This window comes from Gymnoscopelus braueri (assembly GCF_963280865.1).
Source record: "Gymnoscopelus braueri genome assembly, chromosome: 17".
Taxonomy (NCBI): domain Eukaryota; kingdom Metazoa; phylum Chordata; class Actinopteri; order Myctophiformes; family Myctophidae; genus Gymnoscopelus; species Gymnoscopelus braueri.
Genome location: NC_137617.1, coordinates 18017913 through 18043644, shown reverse-complemented (window position 1 = coordinate 18043644; position 25732 = coordinate 18017913). Strand labels below are relative to the sequence as shown.

Below are 25732 nucleotides of genomic sequence, written 5' to 3'. Positions count from 1 at the left end.
TGGTGTTCAACTTCTATAGTGAGTGCCAGTCCAAAGCTTTCATACAGCACCCTCTACAGGCCAACAAGATGAACTTTCACTGATACTTCCATATATCTACATTTTTTAAGACACAAAAGACACATAAAGTACAAGTACTTTCATTTATTTACAGTTTTTAAAGTACACAAATACAGTGGCAAATACAAATGAGAGAGAAAGTAAATCTTACTGAGGTGGTAGCTTAGATAATTACATAGGTGTTTGAGTGGCTGACCAAAAAGGCCACAGGTCAAAATTAAACAAATGGAGAAAATAGTAGTATGAAGGCTGAATTACAACAGGCCTTTTATGACAAAAGACATGGCATTATAGACGGCAGCCATAGAAATATTCAGGCCGAGGACAAAAATGAGTCGTTAGATATCAAAAAACCCCCGTCCAAACACTTTTATGAGTGAGCACATATTTTTCATTCAATATCACCTTGACAATGTATGAGTAATGTTTATTCAGTGCCTGTGCCTCTAAGGTTAGCCACATCGGTGCAGGACCATTCAACCTCGACATTGTCCACCTTTCATACGAAAAGTATTTCACATTCAGTACAACTGCACCGCTGAAAGGCGGTGGTCGTTTAGAAGCGATCGACTTTTGGTCAAAGTTAAAAGTGTCTCGAGTCCGTCCTTGGTGGTGCGAGCAAGCATCATCTCTTCACGATCAATGATCCTGCACTTCATCTTAAGTGACTATGTGAGGGGGGGCACACGATTAATACAAAAGAGCAGCAAATACTGAGCATCCAATGATTGAACCCAGTAATCGCAGTTCAGCTCCTGGACCAACTTGAAAGGTCACCGCTACACCCGACCCAAATGGATTTCTTAACAGAAAACAAATGAAAAAAGTGAAAACATTTACACATCTATATTACAGGTATTTCACAGCTTAGAAATAATACAAATAACAAGGGAATGAAAATGTAGATCTGTACAGCAGTGAATGGACATCTGACAAAAGCTATCAAATGACACCCTTCCTCCCTCTGTAAAGTGCACGTTTTATATATAGGACACTAGGAAGGGAAGAAGGGTTCATTTGAAGCTTAGCAAGAAAGCCCGTTGGTGAATAGACCAGAGGTATCTCTGACAGACAGGGAGAGCCCCACTCCATACATATACAACCTCCAGATCCAAACATAACAATGCAAAGATTTGGTGTGTAAAGAATGGGCTCAGCTAGCCACAACTAATTCAGAACTTGACCAACCACACCTGACTGTGGTCAAAACAGGAGGTGCAGTGCTAAAACATGCAAAGTAGATAGCTTTTAATACAAATGGCTATAGTTACTGAAGAGAGCCATCAGTGGCTATAATCAATTATAAATAAAAAAGAAAACTGGCTGGTGGTCAAATTAAAGACATCTGCAAAGACTTAATGAAAAGCAAATGAAAAGCATCACACACCAAACTACCCATATGTAAAAAATGAAGAGCTTCTAAGTCCTTCTACTTGACCTTAAGCCTGATTTTATACTTTGCTGTGCTTCAGTGTCGCGCACCAAAAGTAGCCGATATAACAAGCTCGAGCTGAAACAAATTTTGAGCTTGTAGATCTACTATTTTCGGTGCACGACCCTGGTGCGCAACAAAGTATAAATCAAGCCTTACTGCAGAAAAAAAAAAGAAAAACTAAACAAAGCTATTTTATTGGTTCAGGCAATGTAGCAGAAGTGTAAAGTGAATTTATAAATGTAGCATCGCTATTGACAGGAGGAGGAGCCGTAGCCATGGCAATAACAGTTGTGTCGTCGGCCACTGTCGTCCTAAAAAGGACTGTTGAGTTGCCACGGTTGCCAAAAACTGACGCAGTCCATTGAGGATTTCCTCAAGAATAGAAACAGTCGAAAACACGAGGGGCAGTGTGGAGGGTTGTGCAAGTGTCTCCTGATAAACGTGGACACGGGGAGAAGTGGTCCAGTAAAGTCAAAGACTCTTTACCGTAACGTGTGTCACTGTTAGGGGGAGCGAGGGGTGACTGGGATTCACAGACACAGAGAGGGAGAGCAAGGGAGACATTTTGAGAAAAGGAGAGAGGAAGAGCGAGAGCCCGTCAGACGCCGTCGCCGAGTCAGTGGCTGGCTTCCGGTTGGTAGCTGGAGCATTCATAGTGGTACGTTTTATTTATTATTAGTCGTTGTAGAGAGCTGATTTGCTGCTGAGTGAGCGAGGCTTGGTCCGCCAGGTGCAGGGTGGGGCTCATCGTGGAGCTACAGAGTGGAGACCACCAGGGGTCACGCCAGACACCATCTACAACACACACACACACACACACACAGGAGAAGACAGACGGACGGTCAACCAGTTGAAGATGACAACCCATACATTCCATGCATGGTTCCTGATGCCTCCATCTGACGTAGATAAGAATGTCTCTGTTCAATCTATTCTTCAAGGCTAATCAAAATATAGCTATGACTGCATTCCAAATCATTGCAAAGTCACATTAGTTTATAATTTTTCCCCAAGCTTCATTAACCACCTTACATACTTCGTTGGCCAGGGTCCCCGAGGGGTCTATGCTTAGTCCCATCTACACCTGATCTCTTCAACATAGCCGACCTACACAAGCACACAAAGTTTAACATTGCGATACGTTATGAGCTTATAGATCAGCTTTTTTCACTAAGTGTTCACCTATTATGACATGCATAGAACAGGGACACTCTCATGTGGTTAACAAACTGAACATCCAATCAGCAGTATTCTCACTCTAATCTAACGCATAGCAACATGTCCAACCACTCACAGGAAAGCAAGGCCTTGCGGAAATGGCAAGCTAGAGAAAGCGATGAGTCAGATGCTTGTTTTGGTCTGTTCATGTACCTACATTATAATACTTACTGGAAACCTTTGCCTTAATGTAAGGGTTAACCTGTGAAGGTGTTTTTGCATGTCATGCCTTCAGCTGCAGGCATGGGAGAAGCTCAACGCTGACGTCAAGAAGAAAATCTTTAAATCATGCAAGTATTGAATGCAAAAGCCAGGGGGATGAGGGAATTCGCAGGAGAAGTTAAACACACTTGACTGCACGTCCACTCACTAGGGCAAGGCTTGGGATCGGTGCTTTTTATAGGCTTTTGCAGCTAGGCCTGCATGCTGAGAGATGCAGCCTTACGCAGGCATCAAACCAACAGTGCAAGCAAACAAGCCACAGGCGCAGAGTTGAGACGGGGGGGCTGCCGTCACATTGGGAGAAGGTCGATAATGAGGGAGGTACAAGCTAAAACTTTGATGCACTGTGATGCACCTTCCACTCCAGTTCCAAAGGGCGGTGGCATAACCGTTTAGAAAATGTCGGCAGCGTCTGACTGACTCAGAGCACTTGAATGAGACAGAGCCAGGGGTTGGTATGATGACGGGCAATGATGACAGTATCACACACATAGCAGGAAGAATGGTAATTGATTTAAATTTGGCACGCAAGATGCAGTTTAGCGTTAAAGGAGGAGTTCACCCAAAAATGACTTATTTTCCATCAATTACACACCCCATGAAGCCTTGATTTCATGGATTTATTTTTGTTTTTGTGTTATTCCTAAGTCAATAATTTGATGACCGTGTGTATTTCCGGTAGGAGACACAAATAATCTACTTTGTGTCTCCTACCGGATACATTAGCCGGTAGGAGACGGGAATCAAATTATTAGCTTAAGAATGCGACAAAAACAAAAAATAATCCATGGATTCAAGGCTTCATAGGGTGTGCAATTGATAGAAAATAAGTAATTTTTTGGGCGAACTCCTCCTTTAAGCTCTCCATTTTTATGTCTGATAAAGGATCTAGGATATGTCTATGATACAAACAACCCAGCAGTCTCATTCAAAAACAGGAGGTCAGGCTCAATGGTTGATGACTGACCCTGCAGTATTCACCCCTTGTTCCCGGAAAGAGGAAATTGCAGTACGTTTCTCTTCCAGCGTCGTGTCAATAAAAACCTGATCAAGCATTCATATATGCATCAGGTAAATTGACACCAGACTGGCCATTAAGCACAAAGGAACTAGGAATGAATATCACGACTTGAGGCTGAGTCAGTCAGAGTCACTTTGAGAACTGGAGCGGTACATCCCTGGTGCCTCAGGGACGGGACTCACCCGGTGTGTGCTGCCGCCGTCACACAAGGACGTGGCGAGCGTCTACTTGGCGTGATGCTCGAAGGGAATGCTATTCTGAGGTTGGGGGGGGGGGGAGAGAGAAGGCCGTATACGTCAAAGTCAAAAACAACACCCGCTGCAACCCGGCAGACACCCGGAGAAGTCTAGCTTGTTATTGACACACTCGCTCTAACAGAAAACACAAGGCTCCTGTGATAAATAATTACTGGGAGAGCTCACTCATGTTGTTTGCACTATTTATTATTATAGATCCTTCTTCATACCTTCACCTAGAAACTTTACATTCTTTGGGAATTCTGGGTTTCTATACAACCTTTTAACATCTTTTATAAAACTTTAATTTTATACTGGTCAATGGAGAGAGGCAAAAATGGAGAACTCCATATTTGGACACCAATATGACATCACATCGAGCCCTCACGGTAAGTTTTAACAGCGGGCGATCAGGATAGTATTTTCCAGTGCATTATATGTCTATGAGAGCCGGCAACTACTGGCGATAGGGCGAAGTGGGCGGGGGGGCGATGAAAGATGGATTTTCTTTATCTTTTGGACGATGTCGCCCGCCGATCGCCCGAGAGTCGCCCGCTGTTAAAACGTACTGTCACTGTTTCTTCAGGAACAGTACTTTCTATTTGGTGCACTGACTGAAGAAAAATACTCAGTGTTAATGTAACTCTTGAGAGGTACATTTACACCATGGAATTTACTGTGTTTTATGAGGCATGTAGAATGTCGCTCCTTGGACCATCTCTCTTCCTTACAACAATCTCTGGTGGAGTAAAAACACCACATGGTTTCTTTGAAGCTAAAAGATTAGGGGTTCTAAAGCTTCTTCTTTAATGGATTACCATAAATCTTAAAGCACAGAGATTCCAATCTACTCTCTGTTGTCCTGAGTGTGTATACTATCATAAGGCTTAGCGTAAAATGTAATCCAAAGAGAACGAGCTGGGCCAGAAGTCTACAGTATATAATGCTGTTATAATGTTTTTAAATGCATCTGATGTGGTTTTCTTTCTGAGGGTGTGACCCTATGCCAGAGGTCAGCTGACATAGGAAATGGGTGGGGCTTGTACCTGTGAGGTGGACATGCGGGAGGTGTCCTGCCGTCCCGTCAGGTCTGAAGACGACACGTTGACGGGAGCGCCCCGGTGCAGGCGCATGCTCACCTTCCTCTCCCGCTCCATACCGGACACTTGCCGAGGAGACGTGTTTGCTACAGGACCAATGGAGGGAGAGAGAGAGAGAGATGTTGATTGCACGTTTATAGATCCCTTATCAGACGATGTCACGCTGATAGCAACCAGTATGTGTCAGTGTTGATTTCGTCGACTAAAACTATGAATAATTTTTTTCCCCGTTATGATGACTAAAACTAACACTAAATATATTGACATTTTAACAAATAAAAACTAGACTAAAATGTTAGGGAGGGACTAGTGGAGAAGAGATCCAGTAGAACTATAAGACAAGTCATTTTATGTTTGGTTGCGCTCGGGTGTTGCGCTCTGAAAATAGCAGATCTACAAGCTTGTAGATCGGCTATTTTCAGCACGCAACCAAGCTTAAAATCAGCCATTGCGACGCTATCAAGGCCTGCCAAGACACACTTTAGTCGTCTAAATCAACTGTAGATTTAGTCGACTAAAATCTTATGATAATTAGTCCACTAAAGCTAGACTAAAACTATAACATTTCAGGTGACTAAAACTAAATGGAATTTTATTCAAAAGACTAAAACTAAATGAAAATGTGCTGTCAAAATCAACACTAGTATGTGTGCGCGGGCTGGCTTCAAAAGAACACAAGCCTTTACAGTATGTGTCAGTGGGGGAACTGACCTGTGTGTGAGGTGGGTGTGAGTGGGGTGGCCGGTGCGCCTTCTTGCGTTCCGCGCGGTCGTCCTGACGCAGCGGGGAGTCCTCTGGCCCCGGGAGTCCTGCCGTGTCTCAGCCTGTCCTCTCTGTCCCTGCGTTCCCTTTCCGCCTCTTCTGCTGCACGATTGGCTCCCTAGAGGGATGAGTAGTTAGGATGAGACCGCTACTACCAATGACACGAATACAAGGAAAACTGTTATGGTGCTGAAAGCAATTAACTGTATTCCTGTCACGTGCTATGTGCTGATTTTATCCGCTATCCAATGATTCAAAAATGTGTTCAACATCATCTCAAAAAACACTTGTTGATGGGAAACAAAAAACCCAGTCTACACTGTTTCAGGGTTCCTGCACCATTTTGAAAGTAAAATTTTAGACTTTTTAAGACCCTTTTTAAGACCTCAACAAATGTAATTCAAGACCCAAATAAATGTCGCAACAATGTTTTCCTATTGAAATTGGCCAATGGGAGTGCAGGCCAGCGGGTGGTAAAACCTCTATTAAACCATTAAGACCGGGAACGCATCTGTGTGTCATTTTAAGATTTCTTTGGCTATTAAAAAATAGCAGATATACAAGCTCATAGCGCCGCACTGTGGGCTTGTAGATCTGCTATTTTTGAAAAATCGTGAACATTTTTGCAAATTTTTGAACATAGCTTTTTTTAAAGCGAACATCTTTAACTCTGTTACAACTTCTGGGGGTCCCTGGAACAAAGTATTTTGAGATGGGGGTCCACGGCCAAATGCATAATTTTTGAGAACCACTGATATTATAGCAACATAAGTTTTTTCATAAAACTGCTAGGATTTAGAATACAGGTAGAATCCCCAGAAACAAAGATTTGAGTTAAAATATATATACATATTCAAAGACCCACGATTTTTCCAAAAAATAGCAGATCTACAAGCTCATAGCGCGGCTATGGGCATATACATATTTTTTTTATCAAAGGCTGTGAGTGTGTTGTTTACTGTATAAGCCTATTACATATTGATTCTCATCTTATCTCGGGCTGGTAATATAAAATAAATGATCACCCTTTTTAAAATAGACATTTGTATTTTTCTAGACTTTAAAAATCTATGAAATTAGTGTGTCTCAAGCATTAGGGTGCTTGAGTGTATAATATGTGTGTGTGTGTGTGTGTGTGTGTGTGTGTGTGTGTGTGTGTCCTACACCAGTGATTTTCAAACTTTTTCATGTCAAGGACCCCCAAATTCACACTTATTAGCCCGCAGACCCCCATTTGAAAAGATAAGCCAAGGACCCCCATAAGAGAAGATTTTTACGGCTCTAGTAGTGACTCTCAACTATTTTAATTTCAAGGACCCCCAGCTTGACATGCACAGGGCTTCAGACCCCTAATGGCATTTATAGCGCTGGGACCCCAATTTATATTGTAAAATCAATGTTAATTTAACTCAGAGTGTACAAATGGTTCCATTTGTACACTTTAGAGTTACAGACCCATGAGGGCCCATTTGGTTCCTAACTATCTTTCATTTAGCTGGGGACCCCCTGGAACTCCCTCAAGGACCCCTGGGGGTCAACTATGAGAACCACTGCACTGCACTGCACTCTCTGTGTGTGTGTGTGTGTGTGTGTGTGTGTGTGTGTGTGTGTGTGTGTGTGTGTGTGTGTGTGTGTGTGTGTGTGTGTGTGTGTACAACAGCATCCAAGTTGATTTACTTCTGATCAGTCAAAAATGTTTCCTATCACTTGAAACTGTTGCCTGATGACAGCCGAGGGGGAAGCGTTCCTCGTTTCTATTCCAAATTGTAACCAGTGACATCTGTTCTATAGCATACATTTGTTGTTAGCACTTAGCAGTTAGCACTCATTAGCATGCTCTGTAGCAACAAGTACTGCCAAACAGCGCTCGACTACTGCTATCTTTGTCAAACAAAACGGTCGCAGAGGCTATGTTTTTGCCCAATGCCCACTTAAATGAGCTTCTGAGCTTACACAGACACCTGGAGCAAATGAATTAACGAGCGACATCCAGCAGAGCAGACCGCCAGGCAACGAGACACGCTTGTCAGCTACACCTGGGTGAATGAGAGACAGAGAAGAGAGAGAGGGGAGGGCGGGGCTATAGGCTATGGAACACAGTCTCTCTCAAAAGCTCTCAACTCAGTGGGAGAGATGTACCGAGCGTACCGATCATAATGGAAAACTCGACACTAGAATACGCACAGATGTTCATGGCTTTCATTTTCCCATGAGCCTTAAAAACATCATCTTCAAATGTAATACCTACGGTCAAATTTAAGACAAATTAAGACCTTAAATTCCCAATATTTTTTAAAGACAATTTAAGACTTTTTAAGGACCCGCAGGAACCCTGTGTTTACAGAAACAGAAAAAAAAATGATAATGAATAGAAAAATCTCATGAGCATTTCTTTTTAGGCTGGCTAGCTAGTTAGCTAGCAGATGTTTTCTTAATAGTTTGGTTGTTTTGCAGGGCAGTGGTTACAAACATTGAATTCACAAAGATTGGAACGTTCACCGCATCGGTGTTATAAAATGAAACCGTCTATACTCACAAATTTGAGCATGTTCCAGTCAAACACGTAGTCATACGAGAATCCTTGTCTGTGAAAAAGGTTCCTGAAGAGCTGCCTCAGATACGAATAGTCTGGTTTGTCGTCGAAGCGCAGCGAGCGACAGAAGTTCAGGTAGGTGGCAAACTCAGCTGCAAAAAAGATGAGATCATATTAACTAATATAACCGATTATATGCACTGTACCCAAATATTTGTATTGGCATTTCTCTTTTGTTAGTAGAAGACAGCTGCGACAGAAAGTTAAGATATGACATGGAACACGATTCCTTAACTGGATTCAAAACCAGGAAGTTGTGGCTCTCTCAACAAACGCATACACAAGACAATCACAGCACCAAACTGTTGCACCCAATGATGTGCAACCGTTTGTAATGGAAAACGCCAACATAAATCAGTACTCACAGGGGTATCCCTTACAGAGCACCTCGATGGGGGTGGACATTTTCTTCTCGCTAATGCGTTCGTACTTCTGCCTCTTGGTGGCAGCCTTGAGTCCTTGCCAGGGCAGAGATCCCAGATTGAAGTACATGAGGACATAGCCCAAGGATTCCAGATCATCACGCCTGGACTGCTCTGTAGAGGGAGCCAGGGGAAAACAAGAGAAAGGAAGAGGAGAAAAAGAAGACATTTTCACACCCTGAACAAACGAAAACAACAGTTTGCCCTATACAGTACATATATTGTAAATGATATAGGGTAGATGTCGGGCAGAAACCTTTTATCTCCATAGACAGTACATACATTTATTTTTAATTTCTTCCATAAATTAATGCCCTATTTATACTTTGTATGACGGTGTCACCTAAAAGTAGTGAAACTATCTTCAAGCTCAATGTATCGCATCGTGAGCTTGTAGATCTGCCATTATCTCTATTTTTGAAATGTTTGCCTATAATCACATGCCAAACAGGGATGCCTGGTGGAAAGTGTTAATATTTAACCATTGAAAAGTATTATTATATAATAACTACACTGGATCCATTGGTTCCTTTTTCCATTTCCTAAAAAGTTATTGTTTTGGAGATACAAGGTTTCTGCCCAATATAGATGATATGCACTGTGGGATAAATAGCTCCCGTCAAATATCTGTACTATACGGTTCGCCCATCAACGGTTCACTCAAGTGCATGTGAATACCAACTTAGTTGGTACTAAGAATATTAGGGCAGAGTCACAAACCCACAGAGCAATTATGTGTGCTCACATCAGGCTTCATCTCTCTGTAGAGTAGCTGTCCAATCAAAATTTGCATGCCAATCTACTGATGGCATCACGGTTTGATGTGAAACAATAGGAACAAGGTGGACAAGATAAGTTAGAAGATGCTGAAGCATCATGTGTGCTGTCTGGGAACACTATGGATTCAGCTCCCAGTCAACTACAACTGGGACAGGAAGAGGTGGTCAATAAAAGCATTGCTTTATAAGTTATTTACACTGACATCACCCAGGCGTTTCCCTGACAAGCACCAGGAGAGGATAGTCACTGAGGCAAAAACAACCCGCTCTCCCTGCAGTTTTAAAGCAACCACTCAAAAGCTAGTTCAGACAGCCACAAAGCAATAACCAAAGCTGTGGGTGGCGTTTATAGCAAAATATTAATCATTATAAAGTGTTATGGGCCCATATACTGCATATGAAAGAAAAGCTGTTTATTTAGGCCAGGGGATTTCAACTGATTGTGAGCCAGGGACCACCATCCTGACTATGAATCAACTTGGGGGTCACCGTTGTGATGTTGATATGGGTTTTTCTTGAGCTACACAGAGTCTGTCTACCACTTGGCTGTAGTGGCGGACATAGGCAAAGAAGACTTATTCTTCAGGTATGCCGGTGAGGAAAAACAACTATCACAGAGATACACAGTTGCAAAAGGAATTTTTTTTTAATTTTTCTGTAAACTGACAACTCATCCATAGTTGTATAAAGCACAAGGGGGGTGTGCTTTATACATGTGCCTCTTGACAGAGTCTGTGGATCTTAATGAGCTGATCCTCCACTGTAGTAGTCCTAAAATGACCACTGTTAATGATGGTAGTCTTTAAAAAGGTAGGGTAAGTGATATTTTTTGGTTAAAACAAAAAGTTTTTTGTTAAAAGGTTAAAGCACTATATTTTGATAGCAATAGAGCGTTTGTTCAGTAACAGGAGTCTCACTGTCTCCCCATCTCTTTGATGAACAGAAAATACATTTTCAGGTAGGTGACAAACTTTCAGCCAATCAGGAGAGATTCCCATTCATCAGTTTACTTTTTATAGTGTTCCCTTTCTGCTCATTTCTTTGTGTCATCACTTCCAATTTCACTATCACTTTCACTAATCTGTACCCTGTCTGAGTTCTCTACCGGATGAAATTGGTATCCTGAACTGAAAATGCCTTCTCTCAGCCGGAGAGACATGGACATGGTCAGTAACAGGAGTACTGTTACTGAACGAACACCCTATAGCAATGATCAGAATATATTAGTGTTAAATATATATTTAACACTTATTTTAACCAAAGAAAATCACTTAACCTTCCTTTAATTCCACTTTCCTCATATCACACATACCAACAGTTATGGTCTACCAAAAAAAATAAAATGAAATCAAATCTTCACTTCCACTACATTACTGACTGAATGGTCGGGGGCCACATGCAATACATTCACAGACCACAATATTACACTTTACTCTAGGTTCAGGTTGAAAAAATATAGTTACAGCAAACTTTGGAATTGGCAATATTTTGCCCAAACCGAAACCTGACATGAACTGAACCACTGGTTGTCCGAGTAGTTACACCACTAACATGCATGTAAATATCAACATGACACAGTGGAGGCCCGTTACACTTGGTCGTGCAACAGATGACAAAGAACCTGATCCAAATCCGAATGATCACCGCCTACAAGGCCCTCAACAACCAGGTTCCCTGCTACCTCTCTGACCTCCTCACAGTTTACAGTTTAGGCATTTAGCAGACGTTCTTAATCCAGAGCGATTTACAGTAAGCAAGGACAAACGCCACGCCCCTTTCCACTCCCTCAGGTCAGGTGATGCAAACCTCCTGGACATCCCCAAAACAAAGAAACGGACCTGGGGTGACAGGGCTTTCTCTGTTGCAACCCCCTCCCTTTGGAACTCCCTTCCACCTCACATCAAAGGCGTCCCAACTCTTGCCCTGTTCAAAGCCTCCCTCAAAACCCACCTTTTCAGACTCGGATACCTGCCCAATTCTAATCAAACTTTGAATACCAAGAAAAGTGCTATATAAATTGGATGTATTATTATGACTGCGCAACTAACTATAAATTAGACTCGAGTGTGTGCTGTCGTACCAATCCCCAGGTGTGTGTTGATGGAGGCATAGCGGGCTGTGCCCGTCAGATTCTTGTTCTCGCGGTAGGGGATGTGCTGGTGTGTGCGCGCGTCACGGTACTTCTTGGCCAGGCCAAAGTCAATGATGTACACCAGGTTGCCCTTCTTCCCCAAGCCCATCAGGAAGTTGTCTGGCTTCACGTCCCGGTGGATGAAGTTCTTAGAGTGGATGTACTCTATCCTGCTGATCTGTAGTGCAGAGAAGGAGGAGAACCGGAGGAAAGTAGGTCATTAAACAAAGTTGAGGCTGATATGACAGCCGTTATATGAATCAGAGGCTGTGGGGACATCTCTGTAACGTAATCGGCTACTCGTTCACTTCAAGTAACGAAATGCGACAAAATATATATATGGAGAGAGACAGACAGAGAGAGAGAGAGAGAGAAGGAAGCATAATCTAGAACAGCTAAATGTTTTGATTATGAAAACATAAAACCTAAAATTAAATTTGCTTTCTATTCTGGAGCAATGTCAGTGTGTAATCATGAAAAGTTTTCATTTAATCATTTCCAGAGTTACCAAGAATCACTGTCTCACCATCTGATCAGCCAGCAGTAGTACTGTCTTAAGGCTGAACTTGCGGGAACAGAAGTTGAACAAGTCCTCCAAACTGGGCCCCAACAGCTCCATCACCATCACGTTGTAGTCCCCCTCTGCACCACACCACTTTATTGTTGGGATTCCCACTGCACAGAAAAGGTACAAGAAGAAAAATGTCATCAAATGCCTGCCTGACACAAGGAAAAGAAACACATTAAACACAACAAAGTAGTAAGATTTCACCTCAATGAAAATAGCTATGCCATTGCCAGTATAATGCTGTTGAACGTGACTGTACTGTACCCAGAGCCTGGGAAGAGTGTTTTGATCGTGTTGGCATATTATGCAGATATTAGATAATGAAGGGGCTGCGCCGGCGGGGTCGTACGCTGGTCGGTTATCTCTATCTTGAATGTAATGAATCTTAATCAATGCATTGCCTCCTGAAAGAGATTTCAAAGTATGATGATGTGACGCCTCACCTCCTCCCTGCATCATCTTGTATATCTTGCTCTCGATGTGGAGTTGGGGGTGCTTGGTCTTCACACATTCCAGCTTGATGGCCACTTCTTCACCCACTGAAATATCCGTGCCTATGGGAGACGAGACAGCCACAGAGATGAATTATTAGTATTTTTAGGATATTTCATCACTCACTGTGGGTTTACTGGCAGTAAAGTGACAACACATTGAAACCGCATCCATAGGTAAGCCAAACCAAAAGACATCTGGAAAAATCAAGAAGAAACCACCTTGATTTAAATGTGATCAACAATTCATTAAGTTTGTCAGGAATTGAACTATGAGTGAGTGAGAAGGCCAATTCATACTTTGGTGCACAACCCTTTTGCAGGATAAAAATACTAATTAGCACAAGTTAACATTTTCCTTGAGAAAGAAGATTCTCTTCCACACTGTACAGCAAAACTGAATGGCATGGAACGGTGAGAGTGACTGAGCAAGTCCAGGCCCATCCTAGTCAAGCAGAAATAAAAACAATGCAGGAAGCCAACTTTATCCTCTTGACTACCAACCACAGCCATAGTGCCTTATAGAAAGGAACTATAGGACTGTATGGTTTCAGTTTCACACCATAGGAACAGGCCATTGCATTACATAAGTCTGAAGCTTGAGTGCAAACAGTCACCTCAGGGCCACTTGCTTCAGGACAGTGATCAGGATTATACTTAGTACAGTGTGCAACCTTTTTTTAAAGGACCAAAATGAGTGATTTTAAGATAAGTATTTTGACCTGGGTAAATTGCTGGGTCCATATTTGCCTGTGGTGGCTACTGAAAATGTGTTACAGTAAAACAGGCGAGGTTGTTTTGGAGACCAAAATCGAAATATTCAAAAGCAGTAGAAAACACAACACACCAAGGCTGAATTTATACTTCCTCAAATGACGTATTTTGAAACTGAAAAAAGTGTTGCGTGAACACTTTCACTTCATTTGAAAATGTGTAAATTTCATTAAGCAAAAGGGGTATGCAATAAAGTATCATTTTTCCTTTACTCACCAGATAGATATATTATACATGATACACAGCTACCACATACACTGTACTTAACAGAAACGTTGTTGACGACACATGAAAAATGTGTTGGCTTGCGACTTGCTATGCAAAGGCAGACAGACACACTACCAGCTAGAGGCAGCTTTTGATGGCCTGCCATCTCCTGAAAATGCACTTAACACCTCCATGCAGAAATACACTCAACATGCTGGGTGATTCATACATGCATATGCGTATGGTTACATAAAACCAACTGCGTTTGTCTACATTAGCGCAAGGCAGGGGGAATTATGGTTCACTGGAGCTTCCCTTCACCTGTTTATATGTATGTATGTATGTATGTATGTATGTATGTATGTATGTATGTATGTATGTATGTATGTATGTATGTATGTATGTATGTGCGTGTGTGTGTGTGTGTGTGTAGAGGATAATACACACCTATGCAACTTAAGCCATGCCTCACCTCAGAGGACTGGAACACACCCCTTTGCTTACAATAATACAACTGTATTAATCCCAGAGGGTTCATTCATGAACCAAAGTTACAACAGCAAAGAAAGGTTGAATACATACAAAGACAAATCAATGTAAATTACCTGAAACATCTAAAATACAGATTATAAGAACTATTTAAAGGTTAGCCATGGATGCAGAATATCAACAAGTCCAAACTGAGGCAGTTGTCTTGAAGGAGCAGGCCTGCTTAATGTTTCCAGTATGTTTCAAATTCAGACCCTGTTATGCAACATGCTTTAATGCAGGGAAAGGTCTCTCTCTAAAGCCAAGCATGTGTAGTGTGTGACGACTGTATTTCTGGGCTGGAGTGAAACCCCAGGGCGGAGGGCGGGGTGAATGACCTTATCAAAACCACATGTGTGTGCTATTGCCAAGGGCTCAGAAACCTCCACACAGACGCCCTGTACAACTGGGGTTGGCTGAGGGTCGAGCCCATCATAAATTTTCACCATTTGAAAGAACAAACCTAAGGATTTCTGATAATCACTACACATTTCACATAATTCAAGAGACATAATGCTTCTCTCATGTTATCGCAGTAACACACTAAATAGCATTGTTGACCTGTCTTCAGACTCGAACACAGATGGAAATCGCTTAAGACTTTGGTGCCCATGTAACACAAGCTATTTTGGTCATTAGATTTGCTCCGTAACACAGGCAGATGAAATACATTGATGGTAATAGCAGTATAGTGGAAGGTATATACTGTAATGGAGGATAATATAATAGTGGAGGAGACATTTTTTCCCCCTGTGAAGAACCTCCAAGTCAAGATAGTCATCACAAGTTTTCCATATCAACTTGCAAAAACAGACTGTGAAACAACAAGGTAGCACAGCTGATATCATCCATAGAAAACAATATTCCTTTCCATTTTACATATATACTAGTAACTGGTGTGTGCAATTGTGCTTTGCCAAGCTTGGGAAGTGTGTGTGGCAGACTCGTTCCTGGCTCTGATAACTGAAAAACTCCTGGGCAAATCAAATTTTATGTAACCCATCTACTCTCACCTGTACCTATTTTGTGTTCATATGTATTGCTGTTGCTGCTATGACACCTGCATTTCCCCATAGGAATCAATAGAGGTCTGTCTGTCTGTTAATCTATCTATCTATCTATCCACCCATTCGTCCACCTGGAATGAGGGTTTGTGTGTCAACCACCTGATAACACATTAAAGGGTGTATTGAACAGGCTTCACGTCAAAGAAAGGTCGCAAATGGCTGAAGCTCTACTGACATCGATTTATGGCATGACAAAAAAAACAAGTGTTTTTTTTTTAGCAGTCTCTCAGCTAAACCTCGTTGGTGACTGCATAGCTGCATGGCAGCTGACTTCAACTCCATAAACTGGAAGGGCCAGGACAACCAGTCCTTGTTTGCACAGAAACACATACACAACCACTGAACATGAAAGCAATCAAATTCTAATTACATCAGTCAAAATGACAAGCATCTGACAAGCTAACTGTGGTAGACAATGTCTATAAATGGGAATTGGGAAAATGGTTCACTGTGTCTCTCCTCCTGCAATATGGGTAGCTGTCATAGCCAGGAGGATAGAACAGGACTGCTGGGCTGGCTAGTGGCTAGCTAATGTTATCTCCTGCCCTTCAGCATTGGAATTAGTTGACAGATGGCAGGAACCAAGCTACTGTACAACGATTGGCAAACAACTGGGATGACTGGTGGGTCCTCTTAATCTCTGCCTAGATCTCGAGTATTCATACTAGCCACACTGTCTGTAACCTAGGTGGTGTCCAAGTAAGTTAATAACAATGAAGATGACAGTCTTTGCCAACACAGTAGGTCTAACATAACGTTGTTATTGTTCGTTTATGACACATTTCTGCCTCTTCCATTGGTGTCAGTATTGCAATCGGCCATAGTCGTTCCACACTCTACTCTCCATTCATGGAAGATCGAACCAAGTCCAATACGGGAAATGATAACAAGATAACTAGACGAACAATAGCACAATACCCGCAAGGAAATTCCTACTAGAGGTTTATCACACTGGACGTGGTGCAGAAAAAGTCAAATTTAAGAACTGGCATTTTCAACTGGAATTTTAAAATCTTTGATCAATCTGAGTTGGTAATTGCTTTGGCTGTAGTGCTAATTTAGACAACAAACGAAACGTGTGCAACGTTTCACGGTATTGGAAACATTCCATGGTAACGATTTACAACGACAATAACAATCAACATCCGTTAACGTCCCAGCTTTGTCCAGCTGCGTTGCTGTCAGTTGTCATACTTGTGATGGACAGCTGCGAGCCATTTTATTTTAATGACAGTTTCATCACAGCATTGACAGACTCATCCAGACGGTTCACTTTTAACTATCCAACATTACATTTCTAGCTGGCAGCTAGCTAGCTATAACTAGGCTAGTGGTTATAGCTCACTAAGTAGGAAGATGACATTAGCTAGCTAGCGGAACGTCATTGAGATTAGGTGATGGGTTAGCTTGCTATATTAGCTAATATACAACACCACTCGCATAAGACCTGGACAACAAATAATTGTATTAAATGTTATTTACTCACCCAAATAAATGTCTCCAAAAGACCCACTTCCGATTTTTCTGCCCAGTCTGTATCGGTTCCCCACTCTCAGTTCCATTTTGCAGTGTTTTTTTTGGCTAACGTTACTCGTAAGCCTTTTGTTTATCTCTTGTTAACCGGCGTTACCTCGTTGTAAAATAATAATAATACACGTTGTACTCTGTTGTTAACGTAGAGTAAACAATATTTCACCTCCCTTTACTGGTGTACAGCCCCTTCTATTCACACTCCCCCTTCCCCCAGAACACCAACAGATTCAGTTCCTTCTGTGACAACAATCCAACTTTCACCATCCCTTTTTTATCTCCACAATCTTCAAAATGCCACAATATCGGTATCGTCCGAAAGCCCGGAATGTGTAGTTTATGCTCTCAATGTTTCGGAGGTCATTATTCCACGAATAGCGCAGGATGGAGACGGATTTACTGCGAGTTTTGCTCCCTGAAATCGTCCGCCTCTTCAGCCCTCCTCTGTAGGATTTCTGCTCCACTGTGAGAGCTGTCATAGGCTGGTGACGTCACTTCCCGTAGCAACCGCACGCAGATCTCAAAGAAAAAAATCATAGTTGTTGGACAATGAAATGTTATAAATTTGTGACAGGGCATTTTGTTATTATTGTCATTGGTGGAAAGTAACTTAGTACATTTACTCAAGTAATGTACTAACGTAACATTTTTAGGTATTTTTTACTGGAGTATTTCCAAATTTCTTTTACTTTTACTCCACTACATCTTAGAGACAATTACTGTACTTTTACTACAATTATTTGAAAACTTTAGTTACTACTTTACAGTTATAAATGACTATATTATAAAACATACATTAACCACTTTAGACCTATTTTATACATAGGCTATTTGAAAATAGCCGATCTACAAGCTCACGTGAGCTTGTAGATCGGAGTACTTGTAGTACTCAAGTACTTTTTAAATTCCGGACTTTTACTTGTAACAGAGTATTTCTACATTGCAGTATTGATACTTTTTCTTAAGTAAAGAATTTGAGTACTTTTTCCACCACTGGTTATTTGGCCGTAACATTAATGACTGTGTGATTATTTTTGTACCATCAAAACCTAATCTAATTGTACTTTAAAATAACCAAAAGCATGTAATTGGATTTGTCTTACATTTACAGAACATAATAGGGATATTTGACAAATCAGTCTATTGAGGCACGCATGATGACATGTTCCATTCTGTCACTTGGAAAGAATGTGACAAACTCAAGAACTGGAAACGCCACAATGATGGGGCATCACGTGGCAGCATGCAAATAAATGTCAACAGATACCATTGCAATGCATTTTGTATGGACACTAGGGTTGAACAAAAGTCTGTGCAAATCTCTGCCATGTTGGTAAATTCATTACCCTAAGCATAACATAACATAAAGATGTGTGTGTGTGTGTGTGTGTGTGTGTGTGTGTGTGTGTGTGTGTGTGTGTGTGTGTGTGTGTGTGTGTGTGTGTGTGTGTGTGTGTGTGTGTGTGTGTGTGTTACGTAAAATTAGACTGACAGTCTGATTAGAGTCACTGTCCTGTAATTTCTCTAATCCTGTGATTCGTCTTCCTAGTATTTCTTTTCCAGGCAAAGTACTAAAAATATACATGATGTCAAACAAGGGGAAGGAATCCATGCATGAACCATTGATGCAGAGACAAGCTTTAGGCCTTAAAACATCATCCTCCATACCAAAATGATTGCTTTTGTGTTTGTATAAAGGACTCCGACAGTGTAAGAAAGAAGGGATCAGGATTTTGCAATGTGTCTTTGCTCTGGCTGGATCGGATAGTTTTAGAACAGTGTGAGAAATGTGGAAATAGGTCTATTCAGCATCTTTCAACGCCCCCGTCCTCTCCCGAATCCCTCTTCATCATCTCTCCCCGTCTCCCTCTGCCATGCTAACAGTTCTATATAGGGAAGTAGGCCACGGTGCAATTGCAAGTTTCCCCTTGGTACACATTATGTGAAGGGATGTATCTAGGATAGACAAATGACTTGCAATGCCCATGGCATATGTCTGACTGGACCAGAGTGAGTCATGTTCTTAGTTATTGCTATCATGTCAGCAATTAAACTGAATAAATCAGTTGCACCGTCATGCACTCCTATTAATTTGCTTGAATTGTGGTCGGACTTGGATGGAAGTGTAGACAGTGGTGGGAAAAGTACTCACATTATTTATTCTAAAAGTATCAATACTGCAATGTAGAAATACTCTGTTACAAGTAAAAGTCTGGTAATCTAAATTTACTCGAGTAAAAGTATTGGCATCAAAAGTAAAAGTACTCATTATGCATAATGTTTTTCACAAGGTATCATATGTATTAAAAAAACTGAAAATAGCAGATCTACAAGCTCACAATGTTGTGAGCTTGTAGATCTGCTATTTTCAAATAGGGCAGAAGTGGTTAATGTATGTTCTGCAATAATAATTCAAATCTGTACAAAGTAACAAGTAACTAAAGTTTTCAAATAATTGTAGTGGAGTAAAAGTACAATATTTGCCTCTGAGGTGTAGTGGAGTAGAAGTAAACGTACTGACAATTGGAAATACTCCAGTAAAGTAAAAATACCTCAAAATTGTACCTAAGTACAGTACTTGGGTAAATGTACTTAGTTACTTTACACCACTGTTGGATAGAAGTGTAGAGCTGGAGAGACAAGAAGAGAGACAATTTCCTCTCCCCTGGTTCATGTGTGTCACTCTCTTGATTCAAAGCTCTCGGAGCCACGCCCTCTAATCCAAACAAGCCCTTGCGATTTTTCTGATTGGTCACACATGGGCCAATCACTGGAGCCTTCTGGCTACTCACATGGCAGCCTGTTGTTGTTTAGATTGGGTAATCGGCTCTGCACGTGTTGGACAATGCTCTGTGTAGTAGAACATGAGGGACATGTGTTCTTTTTTACTCTACTTCTGACTTTCAAGCTTTTTCCCCCATAATGGGGGGAAAAGCTTGAAAGGAGGAAGTTGCAGAGTAAAAAAGAACACAAGGGTAATCTTTGAATCGCTGTGTTTAGTTAGCTTTACTATTATCATTAACTGAGTTTTTAACTTGTTGGTAAAACAAACAAAAAAGTTATTGTGATATAAGATTCAGAACTGTCACTGTGCAGGTTAGATGGAAAATACCTGCTTTGCAGAGACAAGTGTACAAAAACTAATCCAACACACATGGGACAGTGTGTGATAACAGCTGGATGAATATGGTGTTTTATCCAATCAATAGAGGGTTACAGTTCTCTATCTCTGCCTCTCTCTCTTTCTTATCAAAACAATACTGGTGCAAGCCAAGTGGCCTGTTAAGAAAAAAAAACCCTAAGAGGGCTTATGTAAACCATGTCTCCATGCCAAACTGAATTAAACTGCAATGTGGTTTTCACATTATTTACAAAAACTCACGCACGGCACACGCCTGCAGAGAGTGCAATGCACCCTAACACATTTATTAGCAGTCTTTGTTATCATTACAACTTTTGCTTGATGGAAACTGACTCAAAACAATTACTCATTCAGTGAACAACATGATCTGTGTGCTGCCTTTGAGCTGTACGTTGTGTTCTGTTCGGTGTGCAGATGCTCGGCGGTCCGCAGTGCTGAGCACAGGGGGAGCATTCATCTGACCTCGCTTGGCTGCCACATTAGGCCTGGAGAATTAGACTGAACCATAGGAGCCCATTCTAATGGCCAAATCTCAGTGGTTCCAAAGGAGTGGGTGGCTTTCATCTGAGGACCTCAAGTTCTCTCACAAGCTGTCATTGACTAGTAGTTGTACTATATGCTGCTGGTCGGTGTGTAAACTTAGTGTGTGCATATGGCACTGCACAACTTAAGATGAAGAATGGCTAAACGTTCAGGCCAGTAGGCCTAAGGCAGGTAAATCAGTCAGACACATTACCACTTAATAAAAGATCAGATGACATGATGATAATGATAACATGATATTGGTGGGATACTTTTGTGACAAATGAAATGACATTAAGAAATGCTTCTGTTGCAGTTTCACTACTATAAGCAATGGGAGGAGGGGGAGCCTTCAAAGCAATGGTGACACCTAGTGGACACCGAATCATTAACATTCCTACAGCTCAGTTAATAATAATAAACTATTACAAAGCACCTTTCATGTGATAACAAAAAATTTAAGCAAAGGTTGTTCTCGACTGATACCGACAATAAGCCACTCCAACCTACTTATAAAATGGTAATTAAAAGCAATGTTCACTGAGCCAGCCATTTTGACATGCTGGGGTAAGGAGGCATACCATAGCCTAGGGGCAGCAACACAAAAAGCAGCATCACCCAATTTCTTAGAGGAACTCCTTTTCTTTCTGTGGGACATTAATAAGAACTAAGAAGAGATGCTGTGCAGCAGGGATTCCCAAAACATTTCATGCCATGACCCAATTCTGGAGGAACCTTTGTTCCAGGACCCACCAAATAAATAATATGTGCAGTAAAATATGCAATAAATTATCATTACCATGTCAAAAAAGTCTTCCTCTATTCTCCTTGTCTTTAAACATACTAAACAAAGTATCAAGAAGGTTTTATTTTTCACTAACTTATACAATTACAAGAAGCGAAATGTTGTTGGGACTTGTTCCGCAAAATTATGCTAACATTCTAACGTAATAATATATTAAAGAAAAAAAGAAATGATCATAATAATTATATTAATAATAATAAAACATTTGCAAAGTATGTCAAGCGATCTTTTAACAATAATTAAAAATTACAAGTTACATTCTGTTTTCAAATAGATAAGTATCCCTTCATGCAAGTCATAGCATAAAAAATAAATAGTGAATATATTTTGTCACAAATAGTGCATGGAATTAGCTTGCCTTAAAATTGTGTCAAGCACACAATATTCTTTCAAAAAGTATTTAAATAAATGTGCAACAGATAGGTATTGTTCAGATATGAATTGTGTTTGAAATTAATGAAACAACACCACAAACCACCTGGCGCCCTACTGTGACCTACTCATGTGATGGGTCATGACCAACAGTTTGAAAAACGCTGCTGTAGTGGACTGTGGACCTGAGGGTATCTGCAAGGGAACATTAAATGAAACCCCTGGCAGCTGAAGTACTTTTATTTTCACGCAAGTTGCTGCCACAGGTCATTGACTGGATATGTAAACACGGATCAACTGTTAAATGCTTGTGTCATGAAACAAGGCATCTATCATCGCGTCTGTTCAAAGACTCCCTGACACATCTTTCAAGCCTTCTTCAAGGTACTATATTAAGATGTTCAAGGAGGGACATGTTTTCCTCTTCCAAGCCTATATATATGAGCATACAATCTTTCAGACACCCTCAGAACAGATATAGACAGATATTCACATACACTGCAGAGGCAACAGCAGGCAAACATTCCCCAGTGTTTGTTTTCCTGCTTTGATAATGTTTGTTTATGTTGGCTGAGATATTGCTCCAAACGGAAGCCGTGACCTGGCATGCTGTTATACTTTACACCAGAAAGGAATAAAGGATACTTGATGTCTCTGTAGCTGTTTGCTGCAGAAAGGGTGGACAAAGACTAAAGCTTCTTTTTGAACGTCTTAACCAACGTTTAAACTAAGAAGATGATTGTGGATTTCTGTATAAGATGGGGAAGGACTTATACCAATGCCCCCCTTATGATCAATGGGACATCAGTGTACAGGGTGAGCAGTTTCTAGTTTGCTAAATTGCAAGGCCCACTAGTATCCAGACTGGTTCATTATACATGTTACACACTTATACCAAGTTCATGGCCACAATGTCTATGGGTAGCCAGGTGTCAATCAACTGTAGTCAACCGACCAGGTTCTGAGAGGGGGCGGGACAAAAAAAGGAAACAGTTTAAGTGTTGGTTAAGTTCAATCATCTGGTAAATGTTGTCACCAAATTAAGAGCCAGGCCAGGGTGAGGATATATCAGCATGTAACCCTGTTAAAAACAAGACGTTTACCGTGTTTGGAGCTGGGTTTTCACTGAGTATTTCTACCACAACCAGCTGACATTAATATTACATGGTGGGGTGGGCTTCGGCTGGTCAACCAACATGCTAGCCTGGAGGAGAAGAGAGTGTGTGAGACATTTCAGCTAGTTTCTGAGTGAGTATGGATGCTATCTGAGAACTGTAATGACATGGACATTTATAGCTGAAATATAGGATGTTTAATAGTGTTGTGGTGTTTTGGATTGGTGCTTCAGGACCCTGCTATCAACGCTGTTGCAGTAGAGGTGCTCACCGTGCTCAGGACTTGTCACTGCATGCCAGAAGATCTGGGTGGGCACAGGCAGACAGGTAAGGCACTGGGTTCTCCAGCACATAGACAGACAGGTGGGGTACTGGGTTCTCCAGTACACAGACAGACAGGTAGGGCACTGGGTTCTCCAGTACACAGACAGACAGGTGGGGTACTGGGTTCTCCAGTACACAGACAGACAGGTAGGGCACTGGGTTCTCCAGCACATAGACAGACAGGTGGGGTACTGGGTTCCCTTGCACACAGGCAGGTGGGGTGCTAGGTTTTCCTAGCAGAAAGCAACTAAGATGCTATAAATGCTACTGTATCTGCATCTAAAGTTGCAATACCCTCCATTGACAGCCCATTCATGAAACAGAAAAGTCCTATCTGATTGTTTTAAATGACGATAAACTCTCCAATACTGCACCTGTATGGATAGCTTGGGTTATCCTCTTTGCCTCTGTCAAGTTTTTGTTTCATAAAAATCGATCGTTGTTATGAGCACTACACTTATCTTGTTGGGAGACTGGTTGCAGTGGCTTTCTTAAGTTTTCGAAGGAACTGAGAGTATAGACAATACTTTCCTCGAATTATTTCAAATGAGGTCCAACAAGCATGCCAACAAAATTGGTACAATAGCACCAATAGTTTCAAAACCTCGGGTATGTGTTCATTTTGTTGCAATGATTAATATGGTTGTGGAATAAATACCTTTCTGTTATTACATTAAATCTTTGTTGGGATACTCATGTTCGATAGTAACGTGGTTCATGTGGTAAAAGAAAAAGTTGTTTAAATATGACGCCTGCAGGTTTTAAGCTCACAGTGCTGCAGAACTGATTGATTGATTGATTGATTTTATTAGGATTCAAACTGACACAATCCAGAGGAACACTTATTTCCAAAGTGATCCTCGGTGTAAAACAGACAAACATTACAAACACATGGAAATAAAAAAAATATACAAAGAAAAAAAACAAAACTCAATCACTTAATAAAATAACACCAATTCACCTAAAACAGGCACAAATGTAAAACAGTCCACACCTTCACCCACATGCATAAGAATGTTATTCTGAATGTCAATTCTTTGTAACCAAATTGAGTTGGTGGGCTGGCTGTCCAAGTATCATCCCAGGTGTCTATGGTGAAGATGGCTGAAAGGTTGAGTGAGGCGGTGAAGGTTTGTGTCCTCCAGGCCGGAGGGGATCCCCGGTGCAGCCAGCTGGTCCTCAGCTGGTCCTTGTCCAGTTTCATAAGTGGGTCAAACATTTAGGTGAGTCACGATGTAGGCTGGGCGCGTGCACTGCTGAGAGGGTGATGACATGTTCACAACCAATGTCCAACTGCTTTAAGGGACCTGGTGTTTATAAATCAGAGATGTTTTGATACTCATAAAACTCATTAAGCCCCACAGTCAATGCAAGCTTACATGGAGCGAAAAAGCGAAAAAGAGTCTTTTAATTATTCGGAACGAGTCCGAATTTTGCGTATATTCGCATATTCGCCGGTGTATGGAGCCTGATGGAACGGTGGAACGATACATCTTTGAAGTGGAACGATAAATGTTTGAGTGAAATGCAACATGAATGCAACGTTTTTTTTTTTTTAAATACATTTGATAAAAACTGCAATGAAATGTCATTTAATAGATTGATTGCCAAATATTAAACCAACTGTCTGAGAACTTCTAAGAATAAATTGAATAAATTGATCATACAAGCAGTGTTTTTCATCTCACTTTGTGTGAGAACGCAGGCCACAGTGACCTTTTTATTGTCAAAAGCTAGACAAGAACTATGGCATGAGATACAATGCACAATCCTACACAGAGCTGCCGCTACGCCTGTACTTCACAGACACCAGGATACTGACATTGATACTGACCATGATACTGACCAGGATACTGACACCAGGATACTGACACAAGGATACTGACACCAGGGTACTGACCAGGATACTGACACCAGGACCGACCATGATACTGATACTGTAGTGCCCACTGCTCCTGTTAATCATCTTTATACGTATGATGAATTAACCTTTTTCTGGGGTCATACCATTTATAATACTAGAAAAGTGTGCTCCTCAGAGCACAGGTCTCCGCCAGGCTGGGTTGCTTACCCAGGGCCCACAAACTTTGGAAGGCAGGCAATTGGAACGTGTTCTTGATCACATGACCCGAGAGATTTGTGTACATTTTGGACAAATATGAATCAGCCTGTTATAGCGCCACCATCAGGCCGATTTGAACAATCTTGGGGGGCATTTCTTCCTTGGCCTAGTGGGAATGTGCAGCAGTCAGATGTTGTATCATAATTTGCAGCATTTTGTGCAAAACGGGCTACTCCCGCAAACTTT

The 25732-nt window shown here is 41.3% G+C and overlaps 1 protein-coding gene across 3 annotated transcripts; it reads right to left on the bottom strand.

Annotated features, from left to right (window-relative positions):
- Window positions 1–129: 129 nt before the first annotated feature.
- csnk1db (casein kinase 1, delta b) lies at window positions 130–17596 on the bottom strand. 3 transcript variants are annotated; one of them, XM_080456231.1, is made up of 10 exons: window positions 17101–17596; window positions 12991–13101; window positions 12506–12654; window positions 11929–12157; window positions 9013–9183; window positions 8591–8739; window positions 6004–6172; window positions 5239–5378; window positions 4139–4213; window positions 130–2290 (listed from the first exon to the last, which is right to left on the bottom strand). In XM_080456231.1, the coding sequence occupies exons 1-9, from the start codon at window positions 17174–17176 to the stop codon at window positions 4181–4183; spliced, it is 1227 nt and encodes a 408-aa protein (XP_080312357.1). In that variant the 5' UTR covers window positions 17177–17596; the 3' UTR covers window positions 130–2290; window positions 4139–4180. The 3 variants fall into 3 exon arrangements, with proteins under 3 accessions (XP_080312357.1, XP_080312356.1, XP_080312355.1); XM_080456230.1 differs by having other exon boundaries at window positions 4139–4208; XM_080456229.1 differs by lacking the exon at window positions 4139–4213.
- Window positions 17597–25732: the final 8136 nt, after the last annotated feature.